The sequence below is a fragment of the Gekko japonicus genome, unplaced genomic scaffold (assembly GCF_001447785.1).
Source record: "Gekko japonicus isolate JY-2015 unplaced genomic scaffold, Gekko_japonicus_V1.1 scaffold2021, whole genome shotgun sequence".
NCBI lineage: Eukaryota > Metazoa > Chordata > Lepidosauria > Squamata > Gekkonidae > Gekko > Gekko japonicus.
This window is the reverse complement of record NW_015165305.1, coordinates 61,535-80,624: the sequence shown is the minus strand read 5'-3', so window position 1 is coordinate 80,624 and position 19,090 is coordinate 61,535. Positions and strand designations below refer to the sequence as shown.

At 47.9% G+C, this 19,090-nt stretch overlaps 1 protein-coding gene across 7 annotated transcripts in view; it reads right to left on the bottom strand.

Annotated features, from left to right (window-relative positions):
- Positions 1-19,090, bottom strand: part of NDRG2 (NDRG family member 2) — a 44,050-nt gene that overhangs the window by 13,300 nt on the left and 11,660 nt on the right. For 2 of the 7 annotated variants that reach the window (XM_015410435.1, XM_015410434.1), the window contains 8 exons: positions 17,345-17,389; positions 14,880-14,985; positions 11,334-11,454; positions 11,167-11,229; positions 8,710-8,770; positions 5,875-5,961; positions 4,713-4,769; positions 1,522-1,625 (listed from right to left, as the gene is read on the bottom strand). In XM_015410435.1, coding sequence (XP_015265921.1) covers positions 1,522-1,625; positions 4,713-4,769; positions 5,875-5,961; positions 8,710-8,770; positions 11,167-11,229; positions 11,334-11,454; positions 14,880-14,985; positions 17,345-17,389 — 644 coding nt within the window. Of the gene's footprint in view, positions 1-1,521; positions 1,626-4,712; positions 4,770-5,874; positions 5,962-8,709; positions 8,771-9,922; positions 9,986-10,089; positions 10,210-11,166; positions 11,230-11,333; positions 11,455-14,879; positions 14,986-17,344; positions 17,390-19,090 lie in introns of those variants that run through there. The other 5 variants (XM_015410433.1, XM_015410436.1, XM_015410437.1 and 2 more) reach the window with 3 other exon arrangements.

Sequence of the window (19,090 nt, the reverse complement as noted above, 5' to 3'; positions counted from 1 at the left end):
TTATTATTACTACTACTACTACTACTACTACTACTACTACTACTACTACTACTACTACTACTACTACTACTACTACACCCCACTTTTTTTCTCTCTTCGAAGGACCCAAAGTGGTTTGCAGTGGTGTTCTCCATTCTTCCACTTCATCCTCACAACAACAACCCCGTAAAGTAGCTTAAACTGAGAGGGACTAACTGGCAACAACCCACGAGAACCACATGTAAGAACATAACAAGAGCCCTGCTGGATCAGACCGGTGGTCCACCCAGTCCAGCATCTCGTCTCACAGAGTGGCCAACCAGTTCCTCTAGATGGCCAACAACAGGGCCCCTAGAGGCCGAGGCCTTCCCCTGACGTTGCCTTCTGGCTCTGGGATTCAGAGGCTTAGTGCCTCTGAATGTGAAGGTCCCCCTGAGTTGCCATGGCTAGTAGCCACTGATAGACACCATCCTCCATGAATCTATCTAATCCCCTTTCAAAGCTGTTTATTCCTGTGGCCTCCATCCTCTGGCAGCGAATTCCACATTTTAATCAGCCTCTGTGTAGACTACTATTTCCTTTTGTCTGTCCTGAATCTACTGCCCATCAGCTTCATTGGATGCCCTCAAGTCTTTTGGGAGAGGGAGAAAAAGTTATCTTTACCAACTCTCTTCAGCCCCTGCATAATTTTATAAACCTCTATCATGTACCACCCTTTGCTGTCTCTTTTTTAAATGGAGAAGTTCCAGACTCTTCAGCCTTTCCTCATCGTCTTGGTTGCCCTCCCTCTGTACTTCTCCCAGCTCTGCAGTGTCCTTTTGGAGATACGGTGACCAGAACTGTACACAGGATTCCAAAGGAGGCCGCACCACATAAGTTTCTCCACCAGAGCAAATAGTGGCTCCCTGAGGCTGTTTTAGGTTGGGACTCAGGCTAAAGAGTCCCTAAACTGCACTTTATTCTTATCGCCATCGAGTGAATGTTTTATATTGACTTGTCTATGTTTTCGAATGATGTATTTTATTCTGTCACTGTAAAATGTATACTGCTTATCAGTTTTTGGAAGCCGCCCTGAGCCCGCCTGGCAGGGAGGGCGGGGTAAAAGTGAAATAAATAAATAATAAATAAATAAATAAAGCGTCCCTCTCCTTGTGGGCCACATTCCCCTTTCTGCAATGGGCCTGTTTGTGCCTGGGAATGAAGCTCTCAGCTAGGACGGACTGGACTCAAAGCCCCATGACTGCCATGTGTCTGCCACACGAACTTTGTAATGTGTGAATCCGGCCTTGAGTGAAAACACAGAGGGACCGTGCTTCTTTCCGGGTGGAAAGCTCCTTCACTTGCAAGAGTGGATGACGCATTCACTTCCCCTCAGCCCCACCCCAAAAGGCCTCATTTAGCAGAAGTTTGGAAAACAGTGAATTAAAAGAAAAGGACATCTCATTTATTGGTATTTCCTTCCTCTTCATCTCTCCCACCACCTAATGCTAACCCTAGTTTCCCACTCTCTTGGGCCTTTCCTTGCTGCCCCAACCCCTGTACCTGTTGTAGCTGCTCCAGTAGAGCTGAATATTAGGCAGGTTGGTCGCATGGCTCAGGATGTCCCGCTGCTGTTGCACCATCTCAGTGTTCTTGGAAAGTTCCTCCTGGGGGAGAGCAGGGAGAGTAGCCATGACTTCCATATACTCAACACACCTACATGCAGCCTTGCTTTCTACAGTCACCAGCTTTTCAACCAGCCTCTCTGCTCCTTTGCCTTTAACACCAGCTCCACGAGCAACTCTGCACCCTGGCCTAGATGACTGAGACTCGTCCAGTCTTGTCAGATTCTGGAAGCTAAGCTGGTCGGCCCTGGTTGGTATTTGAATGGGAGACCGCCAGAGAATACCAGGGTCACCGCACAGAGGCAGGGAATGGCAAACCGCCTCTCTGAGCATCTCTTGCCTTGAAAACCCTACTGGGTTGCCGTACATCAGCTACGACTCGACAGTCATTTCCACCACTGCAAGAGGATAGCAGGTGACAACACTTCTTTTCCAGCTATGCAAAAACCTTGCCCGCTGATCTCTGCAGATTAAGCTGGTGTTAAAAGATGTGGGTTTTTTCATTTAGCAATCCAACGGTAATCTAAATTTCGCAAAAGTTCAGAACACACAAAACCAACTCGAATGTAAAATCCAAATAGATGGATTTTTTTTTTTGAGACGTGGCACTGGACAACAAACCCAACTGTTCCTTGTTTAGAGAAAGTAATCTGCATCCATTTGTTTCAGCTCCGCAAAATAGGCAGCGCTCCAGCCCTGGAGCCGAGCTGTTGATTACTGAGATAAGCGAAGCTGACGCTGTGATGGGTCTCTTCCTCCACTCACCCTGCGTTCTCCAGTCATGACTCGAACATCCCTGCTTGCTCATACCGGCAGGGCTGAAAAATGTATGTGACTCACTCGCTAAACTTGGCAGTTGACTGGGCACTGCTGTGGCCGCCACCCCCCCCCCCCAAAGTGCCTCATTCCTTCACTCAAGCAAAGGACTTCAAGGAATTAAAAAGAAGCCTTTTCTTGTCAGGTGGCCTTGTTGTGAGGTAAGATGAGGTGGTCTCCAGGCAGTGGATTTTGGACCCCATTCAGATGGGAGACAGAGCCATCATGGGCATAAAATGCTTGGGAATTCCATCCCTTTGAAACAAATAGTTCTACCTCATATCTGTGGAGTGTGAACAGAAGAATACAACAGACTTCCAGCCCTTTTTGTGGTGGAATCAGACACATATGTGCAATACAGGCTTACGTTTTTATCCTGCTTTGCAGACCAAAAACCATCAGGTACCAGTAATAGTTTGAACCTATTCTTGTATGAATCATCCCTTCAGAAATTAAGCTAAAGTGTACATAACAGCATTGAGAAGAAGAAGAGAGGAAGAGATTGGATTTATACCCTGTCCTTCACTACCCGAAGGAGTCTCAGCGTGGTTTACAATTCCCCTTCCCACAACAGACACCCTGTGAGGTAGGTGGGCTGAGAGAGCTCTTTCAAGAACTGCTCTTGACAGAACAGCTCTGAGAGAGCCATGACTGGCCCAGGTCACGCAAGCAGCTGCATGTAGAGGAGTGGGGACTCAAACCTGGTTCTCCCAGAGTACAGTCCATGCTTCAAAGCACTACACCAAACCACTACACCAAACTGGCTCAAATCCTTTCACAATGCTCTTGCCTTCCCATCTCCAGTTAAAGCTGCATCTTTGGAAACAGACTGTAAACTCCTTACGGCAGAGGACTGCTTCTAGGCTTATAGTATGATCTGTTATTTTAAGTATAACAGTGCTTATTGTTCTCTCCCTTGCCTAATAATTCTAACAAACATAACTACCAACATTAGACAGAATTAAAGGTGACAAAACTGTGAAGTGGGAAAAAAATACATGTTTGACTAGAAATTTACTAAATAGGGCACCAGCTGTTTGACAAAGCTGAACACAGCTCCTTTTGTTACTCGTCAATCACAGGAAAAAAGGTACAAGGTGCAAGGTGAAAGGTGCAAGGCACAAACTTGTCTACCAGCCTTTATAAAAAACCTACTGAGGCCCCGGCCACATGTGCCGGAAAACAGGGGGGGGGGGAATGGCCATTATGCGATCAGACACGATGGTAGCACACTGGGGTTTTATCCTTCGGCGCGCACTGCAAAGAGGACGCCCAGAGGGAATAGGTGCACGCCAGCGCGATCACACCGAACTAGTCCGTCTGCAGCCCATGGCAAACCATTTGCTAGTAGATATTTGCAGGTACTTTTTAACTGCGCATCTTCGGCAGCACGCCACGTGTTGGCCATGGGTGCGCTACGCTTGCCAGATGTTGTGGTGTGATCGCGCCCCGAAAATCCTCCCAGCATTCGTGCCTTTCGTGCGGCAAATTCTCCGTGTGACCGGGGCCTGATAAGAACTCACTGTTAACGTTTAATAGCCACCATCCTGAGCGTATCAGAAAAAGATCTACCTTACAGTCAGTTCTTGAGGTGACGAAGGAATTGCTCTGACATTTTAGATTTTATGACAGAATCCTCAATTTCAACTGATAATTTTAAAAAAAGAGAGGCTATCCAAGTCATCTTCTTCAAACAGCATACAAAAAAGCACTCACAAAAAACAGAGGGCAGCTCCTTCAGACCAACAGAAAAGCTGACCCTGACAGATTAGTATGCAGCATTTCATTCTACTCCATAATGGTCAAATTATGTAAAAGTATAAAGCATAGGGAGCTGCGGTGGCTCAAGTGGTTAAGACGCTGAACTGCAGGATGTGGAAGGTCAGTAGTTCAGCAGTTCGAGACCCGAGTTGCCGCATGACGGAGTGAGCTCCCGTCTCTAGTTCCAGCTCCTGCCAACCTACCAGTTCAAAAGCAAGAAATTGCAAGTAGATAAATAGGTACCACTTCGGTGGGAAGGTAACAGCGTTCCGTGCACCTTGGTGTTTAGTCATGCCGGCCACATGACCACGGAAACTTCTTCGAACAGCACTGGCTCTTCGGCTTTGAAACGGAGATGAGCACCGCAACCCTAGAGTCGGACTCGACTGGCCTGTAGTTCAGCGTCTTAACCACTTGAGCCACCGCAGCTCCTTACAACTCTACCTTACAAAAGCTTTATTTTGCCACACAGAGCACAGCACAAACCCTTTCCCTGCCTTTCCTCTCCACATTCAGACTGCCACCCACTTCTCTCCTCCTGCGCACACTTACTGTACTGAAGAGATGTCCCATAATCATCTCTGAGATGGACGATGTGAGGCCAGTCAGCTGGAAAGAACAACCAAAATGAGACGGAGGATCAACACGGGTTCCAAGGAGTTTATTATACAGATACTGCTACCTTGCTTTTCTCCTCAAAAGGAACTTAGAACCTCATTCTTCCCTCCACCTCATAACAACAACATGAGGTACGTTAGGATGAGAGAGAGAAAGAGTAGGGACTGGCCCAAGGTCACCCAGCAAGCTTTCATGGTCGAGTGGGAATTAGAACTTGGGTCTCCCAGATCCTACCTCAGCACCCTTAACTGCGTCACAAAGCTGGCTCACTAGGAATCCCCTGAGTTTCCTAACAGACAGGTAAAGATCCCTGAGACTCTGGTCTTTATTTCCTTATCCAGAACCGAACAGCTGGGCTCACCATGACTCCTTCCCACAACGTTCTTTTAAGTAGCTTGGCCCCAGAATAGTGGTATAATCACAAAGAGGGTGCTGATGTGCAGAAGTAAAGTGACATTTCTTGCATCCTTGAATTAATACAGCCTTTCCCAGATTTTTTTTGGGGGGACAGTCTTCCATTTCTCAAGTACTGCTTTTAGAGAAGTTTTGGTCTCTGCATTTCTTTCAAGAAAGTCACTTCCCCTTCTTCCTGGGAAACAGGTTTTGGTTCCCCCCCCCCAGCAGCTAACCCAATCAGATGTTGCCCCCGCCCTGTTTCTAACCAACCAGACTTTTGGATGAGGTGAGGGGAATGAAGTGTGCCTCCTGGTGTTTTAAAAGCTCAGGCCCAGTATGAAGCCACCGATCCATCTTTAAATGGCAAGCAATGTGTCCGTTTATGCCTACAAATATTGACATGAATTGAGAACGGCTCGAGCAGCTGGGTTGATTTGGAACTGTTAAATGACCCCCCTCCAAGCACAGATTGAACCAGATGGACTTTTTACCCACCCACCCCCAGATGGAAGACACATCAATCATTTCCCTCCTCCTTTCCCCAGTCTCAGTGCAAAGCAATGGTGCGGCGTCTTACAGTGGCATATGTTTGTATATCCACAGGAGCCACAGCCCGTCTTCCTCTCCCACAATTTCAGGGGAGGTGTAACAGACACACCGGCTACCCTGGACACTCCCCCCCCCCACTGCTCCTCCTCACCTTGTGAGCTGCCCAGTCCATCCAGCCCTTGGCATTTGGGTCAATGTTGATCAGGACCAAACCCTCCACGGTGTTGGGATGAGAGAGCTGTGGAGAATCATAACCTTTAGCATGGAAACAGCTCTTCTGTCCGTTTAAATCCCTGCATGCACAACATTTCAAGACAGGTCTATACAGAGCAAGGTGGCAGAGTGATGCATCACACTTCTGAATGTTAAAAAGAAAAAATCTTCCTGAAAAGAGAAGACCAGCACATCAAGGAGGGGGAAGAGTTATATCCCAGCCAAGGTTCCCTCTAAGCTGTGGAGTCTTGTGAGCAAAAATTCTACTTGGTGAGCGACTGGCATTAAAGCTGTGAGCGGGCGATTGGGCTGCTGCAGAAATTAGTTTGCTCTGGAGCCCTCCTTCCTGAGCGAAGACAAAAATGTGTGAGCCGGAGGCTAAAAAACAGTGAGCTAGCTCACACTAACTCAGCTTAGAGGGAACACTGATTTCCCAGCCCTTTTCTTGTTGTGCTGGGTTCTCTATTTCCAGGGAGTTTTGTTTTTTAATGAAGGAGAACATTCAAAAACGTGGTCTCCTCCATGCTGTTGTGGTGCGGTGCATTCCAGTGAACGTGTAAGACCGGATCTCGATAATCCAGAGAACTCCCCTCTAAGGCAGACCAATATTATTTTCACATATTGGAGGCCGGGGGTTTGATACAGAATCAATTTTCCATCCGCAGAACAGAACTCTCCTGTCTCCCCTCTTCCACTGTGGTCCATTGATCTCCACAAAATGGTGCTCTCTGGGTGCAGGGGACCCAGACGGACGGGTGTCTGCAGTGGGAAGGCGATTTGGCAGAAATCGCCAATTTAGTCTGGAGCCAGGCTGAGAAAGCATGGCTTAAAATGGCCGCCTAATGAAAACAGATGTGAAGCGATACACAGGGTAACAATGGTTACCACTCTCCAGGTGAGGGCTACAGATAACTCAAACATACAAATGCTCTTCAGGTAGCAGAGATCAGTCCCTCTGGAGAAAACAGTGGACTCTGTCATTAAACCCTGCTGAGGTCGCCACAGGAAACTGACACTGTTTGCCCAAAGCCAGAGCACTCTCCCAGAGCCTCTTTCTAGATCCCGTTGTATTTATTTCCGCAACGGGCATTATTTCTAGTTTTATATAACAGAGATAGAGGGAAGGAGGCAGGGATAAGGGGGCTGAACTGGGAATTACTTGCCAGAGGGTAGGGCCATAACGGATGGCTAGGTCTGTCCTTGTGTAACAGCACTGAGACAGGAAACTTTGTGTTGGGGCATATTAAAAAAAAAGGACTACAATAAAACTGTCAGTGTCATAAAGTCTTCATTTAGAGTCCAGTGGCACCTTTAAGACCAACAAAGGTTTATTCAAGGTATGAGCTTTCGTGTGCATGTGCACAAAAGCTCATACCTCTTGAATAAACCTTTGTTGGTCTTAAGGGTGCCACTGGACTATAAATTTGTTCTACTGCTTCAGACCGACATGGCTGACCACCTGGATCTATAAAGTCTTCACATAACTCTACAACGACTGCATTTGGACTACTTTGTAGGGTTCCAGTCATCCCTTCTCAAAAAGGAAAAACAAATGCTAGAAAAGATACAGGAAGGACATAAATAGTATGATGCCAAAGCATATCTCCTGCAAAGAACTACAGGTTTGGAGATTCCAAGTTTTTAAAAAGGAATTTCTAGAGGAGGGTTCATGAAATCAGAAGCTCTGCTCACGCTCAAAATAGTAGTACTTGGGGGCTGCCCAGAAAAATTAATAGGCAATAGGTTCAAAAGGGACATAAGAGAGTATTCCTTCACGCAACACAGTTGAGTTTTTGGGGAATTTACTGCTACAGGAGGCTGGGATAACTCTACCCACACCCTTTAGGTGGCTTTAAAAAGGACAATTCATGGACAACAGAGCTATTAGATAGAGCAGGCAGTACATCTCTGAATACCAGCTATTGTGTGTATATCGGCGGGGGGCAGGGATACAGCTGCTGCCTTCAGGTCCTACTTGCTAGTGGGCTTCCAGAGGCACTGGCTGAAACAGGATGCTGGACTAGATAGATCTTTGGTCTGATCCAGGGCTATATTTGGGCAGGAACACACAGGAACGGAGTTCTGGCTGGCTCCTGAGTTGGCCACACCCAGCAGGAACTCATTAGCATAATAGGCCACACCCAACAGCAGGAACTCATTAGGATTGGCTACATTAGGGGTGTGTGGCCTAACATGCAAAGGAGTTCTTGCTACAAAAAAAGCCCTGGGTTTTGACAACAAACAAGGTAAACAGAATAAGAAGGGAAAGGTGGGTGTGGCTGGATGACCACACTTCTGATAACATGGGGGTGTGGCCTAATGTGCTAATGAGTTTTTCCTAAATTCTTACAACCTTCATCTACACTACTGCAGTACTCCTTCTGAAACAGCTCAGGATGGCCATTCGTATGCATCAGAGGGGAAAAGACAATGGCTTGCTTAACTCGGCCAGGTGAGTTCATAGCTCACCTGAGATTTGAACCCAGTCCTGCGTCTCAGTCTTCTAACTCCAACATGACACTAACTCCCCAGTGCCAGTCCCAATTTCCTGCCTCATCTCAGTTCAACAGATACTCCAGTTCCCACTTTGGCAGGGCCCTGCGTTCCTGTGGCCTAGTATGAACTCAAAGGCTGGCCGTCCTCACAAGACAAGGCCTTATTCCCATGAGGTGATCTTACTACATCCATTTGGCATGGCAAACTTTTTTAATATGCCCTTTCTCTCACAGCCAGAGCTGTGGGTCCCCACCCTCCTCTGTCTAGAGTGACTTACGCTGTAGCGGGCCAGAACATAGGCGCCAGCCCCCACTCCGATGCCAATGATGCTGGTGAAGCTGCAGGGGGGAAAGGAGGAAGGCCGAGTTACAAAACATACAGAGATGCAGGAGCTCCCAGACCCCCCTTGAGATTTTCAAATGGTTCTAATGTATATATATTTATCTTGTGCCTCCATAACCCTCTTCTGAAAATATACTTAAACAAAAAAAGATGACCCATAAGCTTACACAGCAGTGATAATAACAGCACATACAAGGAGGAGAGGCTGGCTTTTAATTTTGAGGACTGCAACAAGTCGCAACTTGCCGGCTGCGTCCACAGCTCTAGTGGGTGGGAAGGGACAAGACGGAAGGTAACTGGGCACTGGGGGGCGTTCTTTGAGCTTTAAAAGGGGAAAGGAGTGAAAATACATCCAAGTAGCTTTAAAAAGGGCTGGGAATGAGCAAGGGTCTCCTTGACTAGAACAATGCTCTGAGAGTAGGGTTGCCAGCACCCCTGGGGGTGGGGGACCCCCCCCAGCAGGCAGTGCTTGCTGCCTCTTAGCTGGCCAGTGGGGGGGGGGGAAATGGTGCCAAAATGGTCACGCCCAGAGCAATGTCAGAATGTCGCTGGGGGACACCGGGGATGCTCTAGTATTTGAGTAAAACTCTACTGTTAAATGCCTTAATGCCAGAGTGTCACCTGCTTCGCACTGACATCACTTCCAGTACATGCAGGAAGTGACGCCAGAGTGTTGTTGGTGGGGGCTCCAACCACCCACAAACTCCCCCCCCCCCAGCACACACTGGTTGCTGGAGGGAACTTGGCAACATTATCTGAGAGCACAGTGGAAGTCTAGTGTACGAAAACATGGAACAGGTTAGGATTCCTTCAGCAGGTCAGCAAGAAGCAATAGGTATATCCCACCCGACCGTGACATCTTTATATTGGGAAAGCGGTACCTGTCGAATTCCTTCTAGTCAAGTAGCTGCTAAATACCCTGAACCTCACTCAGGAAAGAGGCACTAACCTTAGCAGGAGTGCAGGAAAAAATTAGACCTCTCCCCGAATTACTTTGTGGGATGTGTGTATTCTGATTTTACCTTCCGGACTGAGCCGCTCCCTTTTGCGATGCTGATGGGAGACCCAAATTGCTCCTTGCCAGATGATGTTCTCCCATCACCCCACCACCACCACTCCCCCCACCACATCATCCCGCCCAGACTCACTTGACATATTGCAGGATGCAGGGGATCATGTCAGCGAGCTGGTCCAGTGAGGGATACTGATACCTAAGCAAAGAAGCAGAAAGCGGGGGCTGTGTTAGACAGCTGGGCAGGGTCCCCATCACACCCAACCATGAGGGTGGGACGGGAGTGGGGGCTGGAAGGCTCACCCCAGAGGAAAGGCCGGGGCGCCCTCCTCCATGCCAGGCGCGTCCACATGGATCACCACGAAGTTCTTTATGATCTCTTGCATGTCCTCAAAGTGGAAGAGGGTGTCGAAGCACGAATGATCTGGGTGGGGACGGGGTTGGGGAGACAGAAGAAGGGGGTGTCAGGCTAGTAAAGGGCAAGAGGCAGCGTGGTCAGACTGGCAAAGGTATAGATATATTTTTTTCAAGGGACAGCCTTATTTGTCAGGAGCTGCAGTGACGGCGGGTGTCAGATTTAGGGTTATTAAGAACCAAAAAGATTATTATTGTCAGATAATATTGTCTAATATTATTATTGCAATAACCGAGTCTATGTGTAAAGTTTATGCTTGACCACTGAAGAAGGCCAGTAGGCCGAAACGCATCTGTTTTAGGGTTGCATAAGGTCCTAATTTTGAAATATTGTATGAATTGTAGTCTTATTGACGCTATGTTTGGGCCTATAATTGTTTTTAATCACCGGGGATGCTCTAGTATTTGAGTAAATGCCTTAATGCCAGAGTGTCACCCGCTTCGCACTGACATCACTTCCAGTGCGTGCAGGAAGTGACACCAGAATGTTGTCGGTGGGGGCTCCAACCACCCACAAACTCCCCCCCCCCAGCACACACTGGTTGCTGGGGGGACCCTGGCAATACTATCTGAGAGCACAGTGGAAGTCTATTGTACGAAAACATGGAACAGGTTAAGATTCCTTCAGCAGGTCAGCAAGAAGCAACAGGTATATCCCACCCGACCGTGACATCTTTATATTGGGAAAGCTGTACCTGTCAAATTCCTCCTAGTCAAGTAGCTGCTAAAGACCCTGAACCTCACTCAGGAAAGAGGCACTACCCTTGGCAGGAGTGCAGGAGACAGTTAGATCCAGGGCTATTTTTGGGCAGGAACGCACAGGAACGGAGTTCCGGCTGGCTCCCGAGTTGGCCATGCCCAGCAGGAACTCATTCGCATAATAGGCCACACCCAACAGCAGAAACTCATTAGGATTGACTACATTAGGGGTGTGTGGCCTAACATGCAAAGGAGGCCCAGACTCACTTGACATATTGCAGGATGCAGGGGATCATGTCAGCGAGCTGGTCCAGTGAGGGATACTGATACCTAAGCAAAGAAGCAGAAAGCGGGGGCTGTGTTAGACAGCTGGGCAGGGTCCCCATCACACCCAACCATGAGGGTGGGACGGGAGTGGGGGCTGGAAGGCTCACCCCAGAGGAAAGGCCGGGGCGCCCTCCTCCATGCCAGGCGCGTCCACATGGATCACCACGAAGTTCTTTATGATCTCTTGCATGTCCTCAAAGTGGAAGAGGGTGTCGAAGCACGAATGATCTGGGTGGGGACGGGGTTGGGGAGACAGAAGAAGGGGGTGTCAGGCTAGTAAAGGGCAAGAGGCAGCGTGGTCAGACTGGCAAAGGTATAGATATATTTTTTTCAAGGGACAGCCTTATTTGTCAGGAGCCGCAGTGATGCGGGTGTCAGATTTAAGGTTATTAAGAACCAAAAAGATTATTATTGTCAGATAATATTGTCTAATATTATTATTGCAATAACCGAGTCTATGTGTAAAGTTTATGCTTGACCACTGAAGAAGGCCAGTAGGCCGAAACGCATCTGTTTTAGGGTTGCATAAGGTCCTAATTTTGAAATATTGTATGAATTGTAGTCTTATTGACGCTATGTTTGGGCCTATAATTGTTTTTAAAAGAATCTGTAATAAATACATGTATTTTTGTATAATTTGCATCATTTATTTATCGATGTTTTATACTTAGGGTTGCCAGGCCCACAGTCGAGGTGGGGGCTCCCCCATTTCGGGGGCTCCAATCTGCCGCCCACCAGCTGGTCAGTGGGGGAAGCCCTACCACAAACAGCCCTCTCATGCGCCGATGTTGTCAGTGCAATGACGTCACATGGAAGTGACGTTATCACACTGGGCACATCATGTGGTGGCACTCTAGCATTTTCCAAAACTCTATGGTAACCATAGAGTTTTGACCAAAATGCTAAGAGTGTTGCCACACAACATGTCTGACATGATGATGTCACTTCCACATGCAGCAATGTCGCCCCAACCTCCCCATTCCTGGTAGGCTCTCTCCCATCCTCTGCTAGCCGGGTAAGTAGACCTGGCAACCCTATTTATACTTATTGAAATTAATATTAACCCCCTTATTTTGTATCCAATTAACCTTTTTGATTCTTAATTCATTTTTTTTGGCTTAGGTTTTTGTTCCCTTCTTTGTTTCTTCTATTGCTTGTCAGATTTAAGGTGCCACTGAAGAGTGGCGAACTGTTAAGTTCTGTATACGAGGCATCTTTCGGTTTTTCTCCCTCAGGTGTCAAAATCTCTCGGGAGTGTTCAGAGTGGCAGGACTTGTAAGGAATGCCAGTGTTAAGGAGAAGGAGACCCTCATCTTGTTAGAATAAGGGGACAGTTGGCCCAGACGAAGGGGCAGGCAAATTCCACAATGGAGTACCATTAACATAAGAAGCACAAAAGCAAATATCATACCCATTTTAAAATTAGAGTTTGACACTGGAACCTGTGAGGCTGAAAATGTCAAGATCTGAATCCATGTTTTTTTGACTTAGGAGCAAGAAGTGGATCTTTCGGGGCACGATCTTTTAAGCAGAGGAACCTACAGCCAAAAAGTAGGTCAGAGTGCAGAAACTATATGCTTGCAAGACTTGAGAGCCATACCCTATGTTAGTTTATTACAGGAAAAAGACAAAAGAGAGTCTATGCACTCGACAGAATTTTTGGTTTGGTTTTTTTACTCTGACCTCAATTTGAGCTTCACACAAAAGATGCAGTTCTCAAAAAATGCAGGATTTGTGATTATTTCTACGAGAGCAAGGGCGGGAAGCAGCCAGACACGCCTCCGAAGTGAATTCAGAACCTCATGCCAGCCAAGAGCCCCAGCCACTTTTGCAGGGGCCATCAAAGGAAGAGGTAGAAGTAGCCAGGTGCCCCCCCCCCCAACCCTCCACCATGTTGACCTGAGAATTCCCACTCAAGGAAGTTTTAATTGACATTTATATTAAACCTGCCTTACAGCAAGTCAAACCACTGGTCCTTCAGGGTCAGTATGCTCTACTCAGACTGACAGCAACTCTCCAGGGTCTCATGCCGAAATTTGTCACATCACCTACTACCTGGTCCTTCTAACTGCAAAAACCTCGACCATCTGCATGGCGACCGACGCTCTGCCACTAAGCCACAGCCCCTGTGGGAGCCAAGCTTTTAGCTGAAAAGTGGGACAACCATCTCACAACATTAAATACTCTGTGAGGTGCAGAAGGGACAACATAACCCCTGGTTGACTCACAGTTGAAACAGTCTTGCAAGGAAGGTTGCTGTAATACCTGCTTTCCACATGGAGAACTGTGAAGCTGGGCTACACTTGTCATCTGCACGGAATTCTAAATGGCGCCCCCACCAGGCCACCAAAATTGTTGGAGAGGATGGAAATCACACATGCAGTGAACAAGCTGCTGGCTGCCTTTCTCCCCTCTACAGCTTATCTTCCAACATCACTCTTCTTTAGAAGTTAAGATTCCCTGCACCTCCCAAGTCCCAGAGAAAAGTAGCCAGATGAGATAAAGGCTGTGGTCACACACACTAAATCCACCTTCGATGCACTTTCCAACTGGATTTTGCCAGTTCACACAGTAAAATCCAGTTGGAAAGTTCACTGAAAGTGGATTGAAAGTGGATTACTTAGTGTGTGTGACCACAGCCAAAGAGTGTCACAGCTACGAAGTGTGGTTCAAGCGTCGGCCAACCAATCGTACCCTCATCCTGCACCCTGAGATTTTACCAGCATTTTACAGTTCTGTGACCGCTACTATAACCTTAAGGAGATTGGTCTTTGTTTTAAATAAAAGCTATGGTTCTTAGAGCGTAGAATGAAAGAGAAAAAGACAGTCAAAAGGGCCTCGTTCTTTTGAAAAATCTGCTTTAGCCTTTCCTGTTTACGGGTAAGGGGATGCATCAGAAATCTTAGCAGACTTAGGGCCACACTAGTTGTTCCAATTTTTTTTGATGAGTTGGCTGTCAGTCAGATGGCAGCTGTGGGGAATGAAGCTCCCAAGCCCTGCAGGGGTGCATGGTATGAAGGGAGACGGGGTCTCGGGCTTGCACCCCCATGCAGATTTATTGACCCAAAACAGTCCTGGGAGGGTAATCTGCCCCACTGGGGGTCGCACCTCCCTTGAAGCCATTTTGAATCAGGAAAGCATTTTGTTTCCCAGCAGCTGCTGTCTGAGGACTTTGAGCGTCAGGTTGGAGGAATCCCAACCCAGTTCATTACAAAATGTGAAGTTTAGGTTGGCCCAGAACTGCCAACACCGTCAGTGTAGTCAAGCTCCGATTGGGCAGACTGTGACTTGCTCACAGTCACTTAAAGAGGAACTCACAATCGAAGTTTCAGTAATCTGACTTGCCAAATTTGGGTTCTTATTTCTCATGAGAAGAGGGTGGGTGGTTTGTTCGTGATGTGCGGGGTAGAGTGCAGGAGAACTTGCATGCACAGCCAGTAACAGACAACGAGAAATTCACGTGTGCATTCAGAACTCCTGGCAGCTCTGAACAAAATGTTCTTGGGGTTGTTTTGGAAAGACAAGATCCTTTGTGGGTTCGGTGACCTGCCTTGGCAAGTTAAGTTCCAAGTTGTCTCTTGGAGCTGCAGGGATGGGGGAAAAAATTCCAGTGCCCCCCACCCCCGCCAAACAAGCTGGTGTTCCAGTCTTACGATTTTGTCCGACATCATGGTAGGTGAAGATGGCCGGGCGTTTGGGCTTGGGCGTCCCATGGATGGTGATTGTGACAATCCCATAGGGTGTCTCCACTTGGTGTTTCTGGGAAGGAAAAGGAGAGGAAACACACATGGGTGAATAAAGGCAGTGCCGGGATTCCAAGTTCCTGCAGGGCGCGTTTGCAAAACAGACCTTTCTAGGGAATGTTAACGGAGCCATACTTCAGTGACATATTTTGCATGAATAAAGGCCCAGGTCCAATCCTTCGCTTTTCCATTTAAGGGACCGTACAGAGCAGGGCCGAGGAAGAAGATCTCCGGGCAGAGAAACAGGCCATGTCAAAACTTGGGGCTCAGCCATATGCTATTTTGCTTTTATGTGTGAGGCTGTATCTATTGGGTGCTTAAAAGCAGAATCAAAACCCTACAAGACCAGCACCGGCCAACTGAAGCACTGCCCACAATATTACAGAATAAGAGCTGAATTCAACACAAAGGAAGGAGCGTCTGCGTCTTACCACTCCCATGGTACACTGGTGGTGGTGGTGGGGAGAGAAACTTGGGTCAATATTCAAAACAATCGCATTCTGTTTGGACTTTAAAAAAAAATAGAAGCTCATTGTTTATTCTCCCAGCCCTTCCTGCTAAGGCCCTTCTTGTATGGCACACGAGGGATTTCAATGTGTTCACAAGCAAGTGGAGGGACAGGGAAGGGCTGAGCAATTTGGCACCTGCTGATATTCAAATCCCAGAGCCTCAATGACACAGGTATGAAAAGGGAGAAGGTGGGGGGGGGGGTCAAAGAGACAGTGCAGAAGACAGGTAGTAATGCTAAGAGGCAAAGAGTCTGGACTTGTGACCCCCAAGCCGGGTTGTCGTGGCCCAGCAGAGGGACAAGCGACTCGCAGAAGCCCACACCACTTATAACCCATCAACCTGAATGAACAGGTGGTAAGGCTGGGAAGTCCAGGCCTCCCGGATATTCTCTCTCTAGCTCTGGGGTGGAATCTGAACCTAGCCAGCCGAGTGATGGACCTACTGGTAGAGATTTCCGTCCCACTGGCCGGCCTCGGGCAAGACTGGTTTCTTGCAGCCTCAGTTCCTTATCCATAAAATGGACAAAGGAGCAATTAACCCGCATCATCTGCTGCATCATCTAACTTCATCAGAACCCTATAATTAAAATGTTCCTGTTCTACAGATTGGGAAAGGGAAACCGCTGTGCTGTGCCTAAGAGTAGTCAATGAGGTCATACTCAAGCAGCGACGGGGCTGGCCCCATTAGCTGCGCGATGAGCAGAAATCCAACAGGTTCCTCCAGTATGGAGGTGCAACGGGGTTGCAGTGGGCCAGGAGAAAAAGCAGCCTCTCCTACTCACATGCCTTTGAGCGCAGCTGCAGAAACCAGCTGCCGAACCCTTTCGCAGCATGACGCTAAGCCACCGTTCCTTTGCTAATGTTTTGGGTCAAAGTGCTTTTTAAAAACCCAGGAGCAAGGATGTGCAAAGATTTGGGAGCCCTAAGGTGCGATGGCAAGGGAAGCTGTAGCTGTTGAAATGCCGCATATTGCACAGCTATGTAAAGCCCCAGAGCGTGGGAGGAGAAGGTAGCAGCTCTCATTCAAACCCAGATCTGGTTTCCGCATGTCCACCTCGCTATCCGAGGGAGAAACTGGCAGATGGCAAATTAGAATAGCGATTAGACTGTTAGAACTGGGAGAGGACAAGCTACAAAATCGAAGCCAGCAAACAAGGGAACAGGCTGGGCTGGGAGCCAGAATTCCTGGGCGGGTTGCCACATTTTTCCTGGCAGGGCTTCTGTGCCTTGAACAATTGCACAATGGGCAGACACTCAACCGATGCAACTCTTCCCAGGAGGGCAATGGGAGAAGCTGCATTGGTTGAATTTCTGCCTCTCAGATGGGTTGTCAGAGGCACAGGGATCCCACCAGAAGGGAGGAAAATATAGGTGACAGCTCTAGAGGCAACCCACACATACCCTTGAGGCCTCAAATAGCTCCCGGGAAACTCAGAAGTCATCGCACCCGGCTCTGCTTACGCTGACTCACTAAACCTCACCCACAGCATGGGAGAGAATCCAGGATTTATCCTGGGGTTGCCATCTTTTCCCCTGACAGAGGTGCTGCGCCTCCTCAGTAGCTTGACCGAGAGGGGTGGCTTTTCCCATCCCTATAGCTCCAGACTAGGGAAAGCTGCACACACACGATTTCTGCCTGAGGCATAAAGTAACACTCCGATTTCTGCCATCATTCTACATCTGGCGATTACAGATGTGGAAGCCTGGGTGGAGAGCAGAGAGACAGGGGAGCACTGAGAGCCAATGGGTCGTTTTCTGTCGTGGCTTTTCTGGTGGGCAGGTGGGGGTGATTTCTGCAAGCTTGGGGAGTTAGCACCAGTTCTGTTCCTCGTGAAAAACTTGGAAGGGAGGGGGGGGGAGAATTACCTGGCCATGCTCCTGCAGCAGTTTGGCTGTTATCAGTTCAGCATCCTAGAACACAGAGAAAGAAAAGGGGGAGGGAAAGACAGGCAGAAAGTGCAAGAAGGTGGGAGGTAAGTGAGGAAAGAAGTATCAGGGTCAGAGAGGTGGGGAGGGGGGGCTGGAGCAGGGTAAGCTGCAGTCCCTCCCCCGTGCTGAGATCCTTAAAACCTGGGATGGGGGGTGAGCAGATCCAGAGCAGGGCAGATTGACCAGAAGGGCTAAGGACACGTTTGAACCGCAGCCTAATTATCGAAGGGGTCATCTGCTCTGTTCCAAGCTTATGGGTCACTCAATGGGGGAGCACAGAGGATACTTTTGGGACAAGCAAACCCCCCCCCCCATACATTTAATGCAGGAAGCTAACCATTTAGACTTACGGCCTACTAACAGCAGCAAACGGAGTCTGGATCCATCCCAATAATGGACAGGGAAACGTTTAATTCTGCTAATTCTGCCTTCCTGTTTTTTTTTGAAGACCCCCAATTTGCCCCTCGTGCTATTCCTGAGGGCCCCGTCCCCCAAAAGCAGTAAACTAGGGAGATCAATAGGCTGCAGGGGAAAGTGGAAAGTTCCATTCTGTTGATGGAACTGCCTTTTGTTAGCAGAAAATTTAGTCCGGATCCAACACCCCGGTCCCTGTGGGTTGCACTGGTGGATAAGGACACCTGAACTGTGCCAACGTTTTTTGCCAGATTCCCTAGGACATCCTGGGAACAGCTAATGACATGCACCTCTCCGCTCAGGTGATGCTCCAAGATCAGAGGTGCACATCTGGATCTTCTTGTTGGAAACTGAGCAGGGCCTCATTAAAAAAAGGCGCTAACTTCCCTGCAACATCCTTCACAGTGGCTGACCTGACATTGTGTGTAACATTGCTGGTTTGTTTCTCTGACAGGGCACCTGAGCCTTTAACAGCTGTGTGACAAACAAGCTGAAACTGAAACTTCCTGCATTGCTACACCGGATGTTAAAATCCCAGGAGCCCAGATAGGAAAAAAAATTCTAACAGCCTGCCCAACTGCTGGTGGCATACAAAGCGATGAGACTGACATCTAAATGCAGCCCGTAGTTTATTAATAGAGACATCACAAGACCCCTTCAGCCAAGTCATTGTATAATATAATTTTACTCCATTTATTTATCTAATACAATTCCACTCGACCTTTTGACCAAACTGATCCATTTACTATCACAATAGCAGTGCAATCCTAAGCAGGTCTACTCAGGTCTATTCAGCTGGGCTTACTCTCAGGAAAATGTTCTTAGGGATTATACTCTGAAGTAATCACGTCACATTTAATTAAAAATGTCTATTGTTTTTCGCATGATAAAGAAACATAAAAAAGGTTGGATCTGTCCAGGTTTTCTGCTGGTAATAAAGTGAAACAGGGTCCCTTTGACCACCCAAAAAACTACTCTGAGGTTCATGAGACTTGCGTGGACCAAAGCTATGTGGGTCGGAGGGGAATAACTGAGCAAGATGGAATGGAAATGCTGGCTAGACCCAACCCAATCAAATCTGATCTGTCCACTGCCTTGGTAAACAGCATGGTTATTGAAGAAGAAGAGATTGGATTTATACCCCACCCTTCACTACCCAAAGGTGTCTTCTCGCAGCTTACAACAAACTCCTTTCTTCCCCTCCCCACAACAGACACCCTGTGAGGTAAGTGGGGCTCAGAGAGCTCTTGACAGAAACTGCTCTTTTTC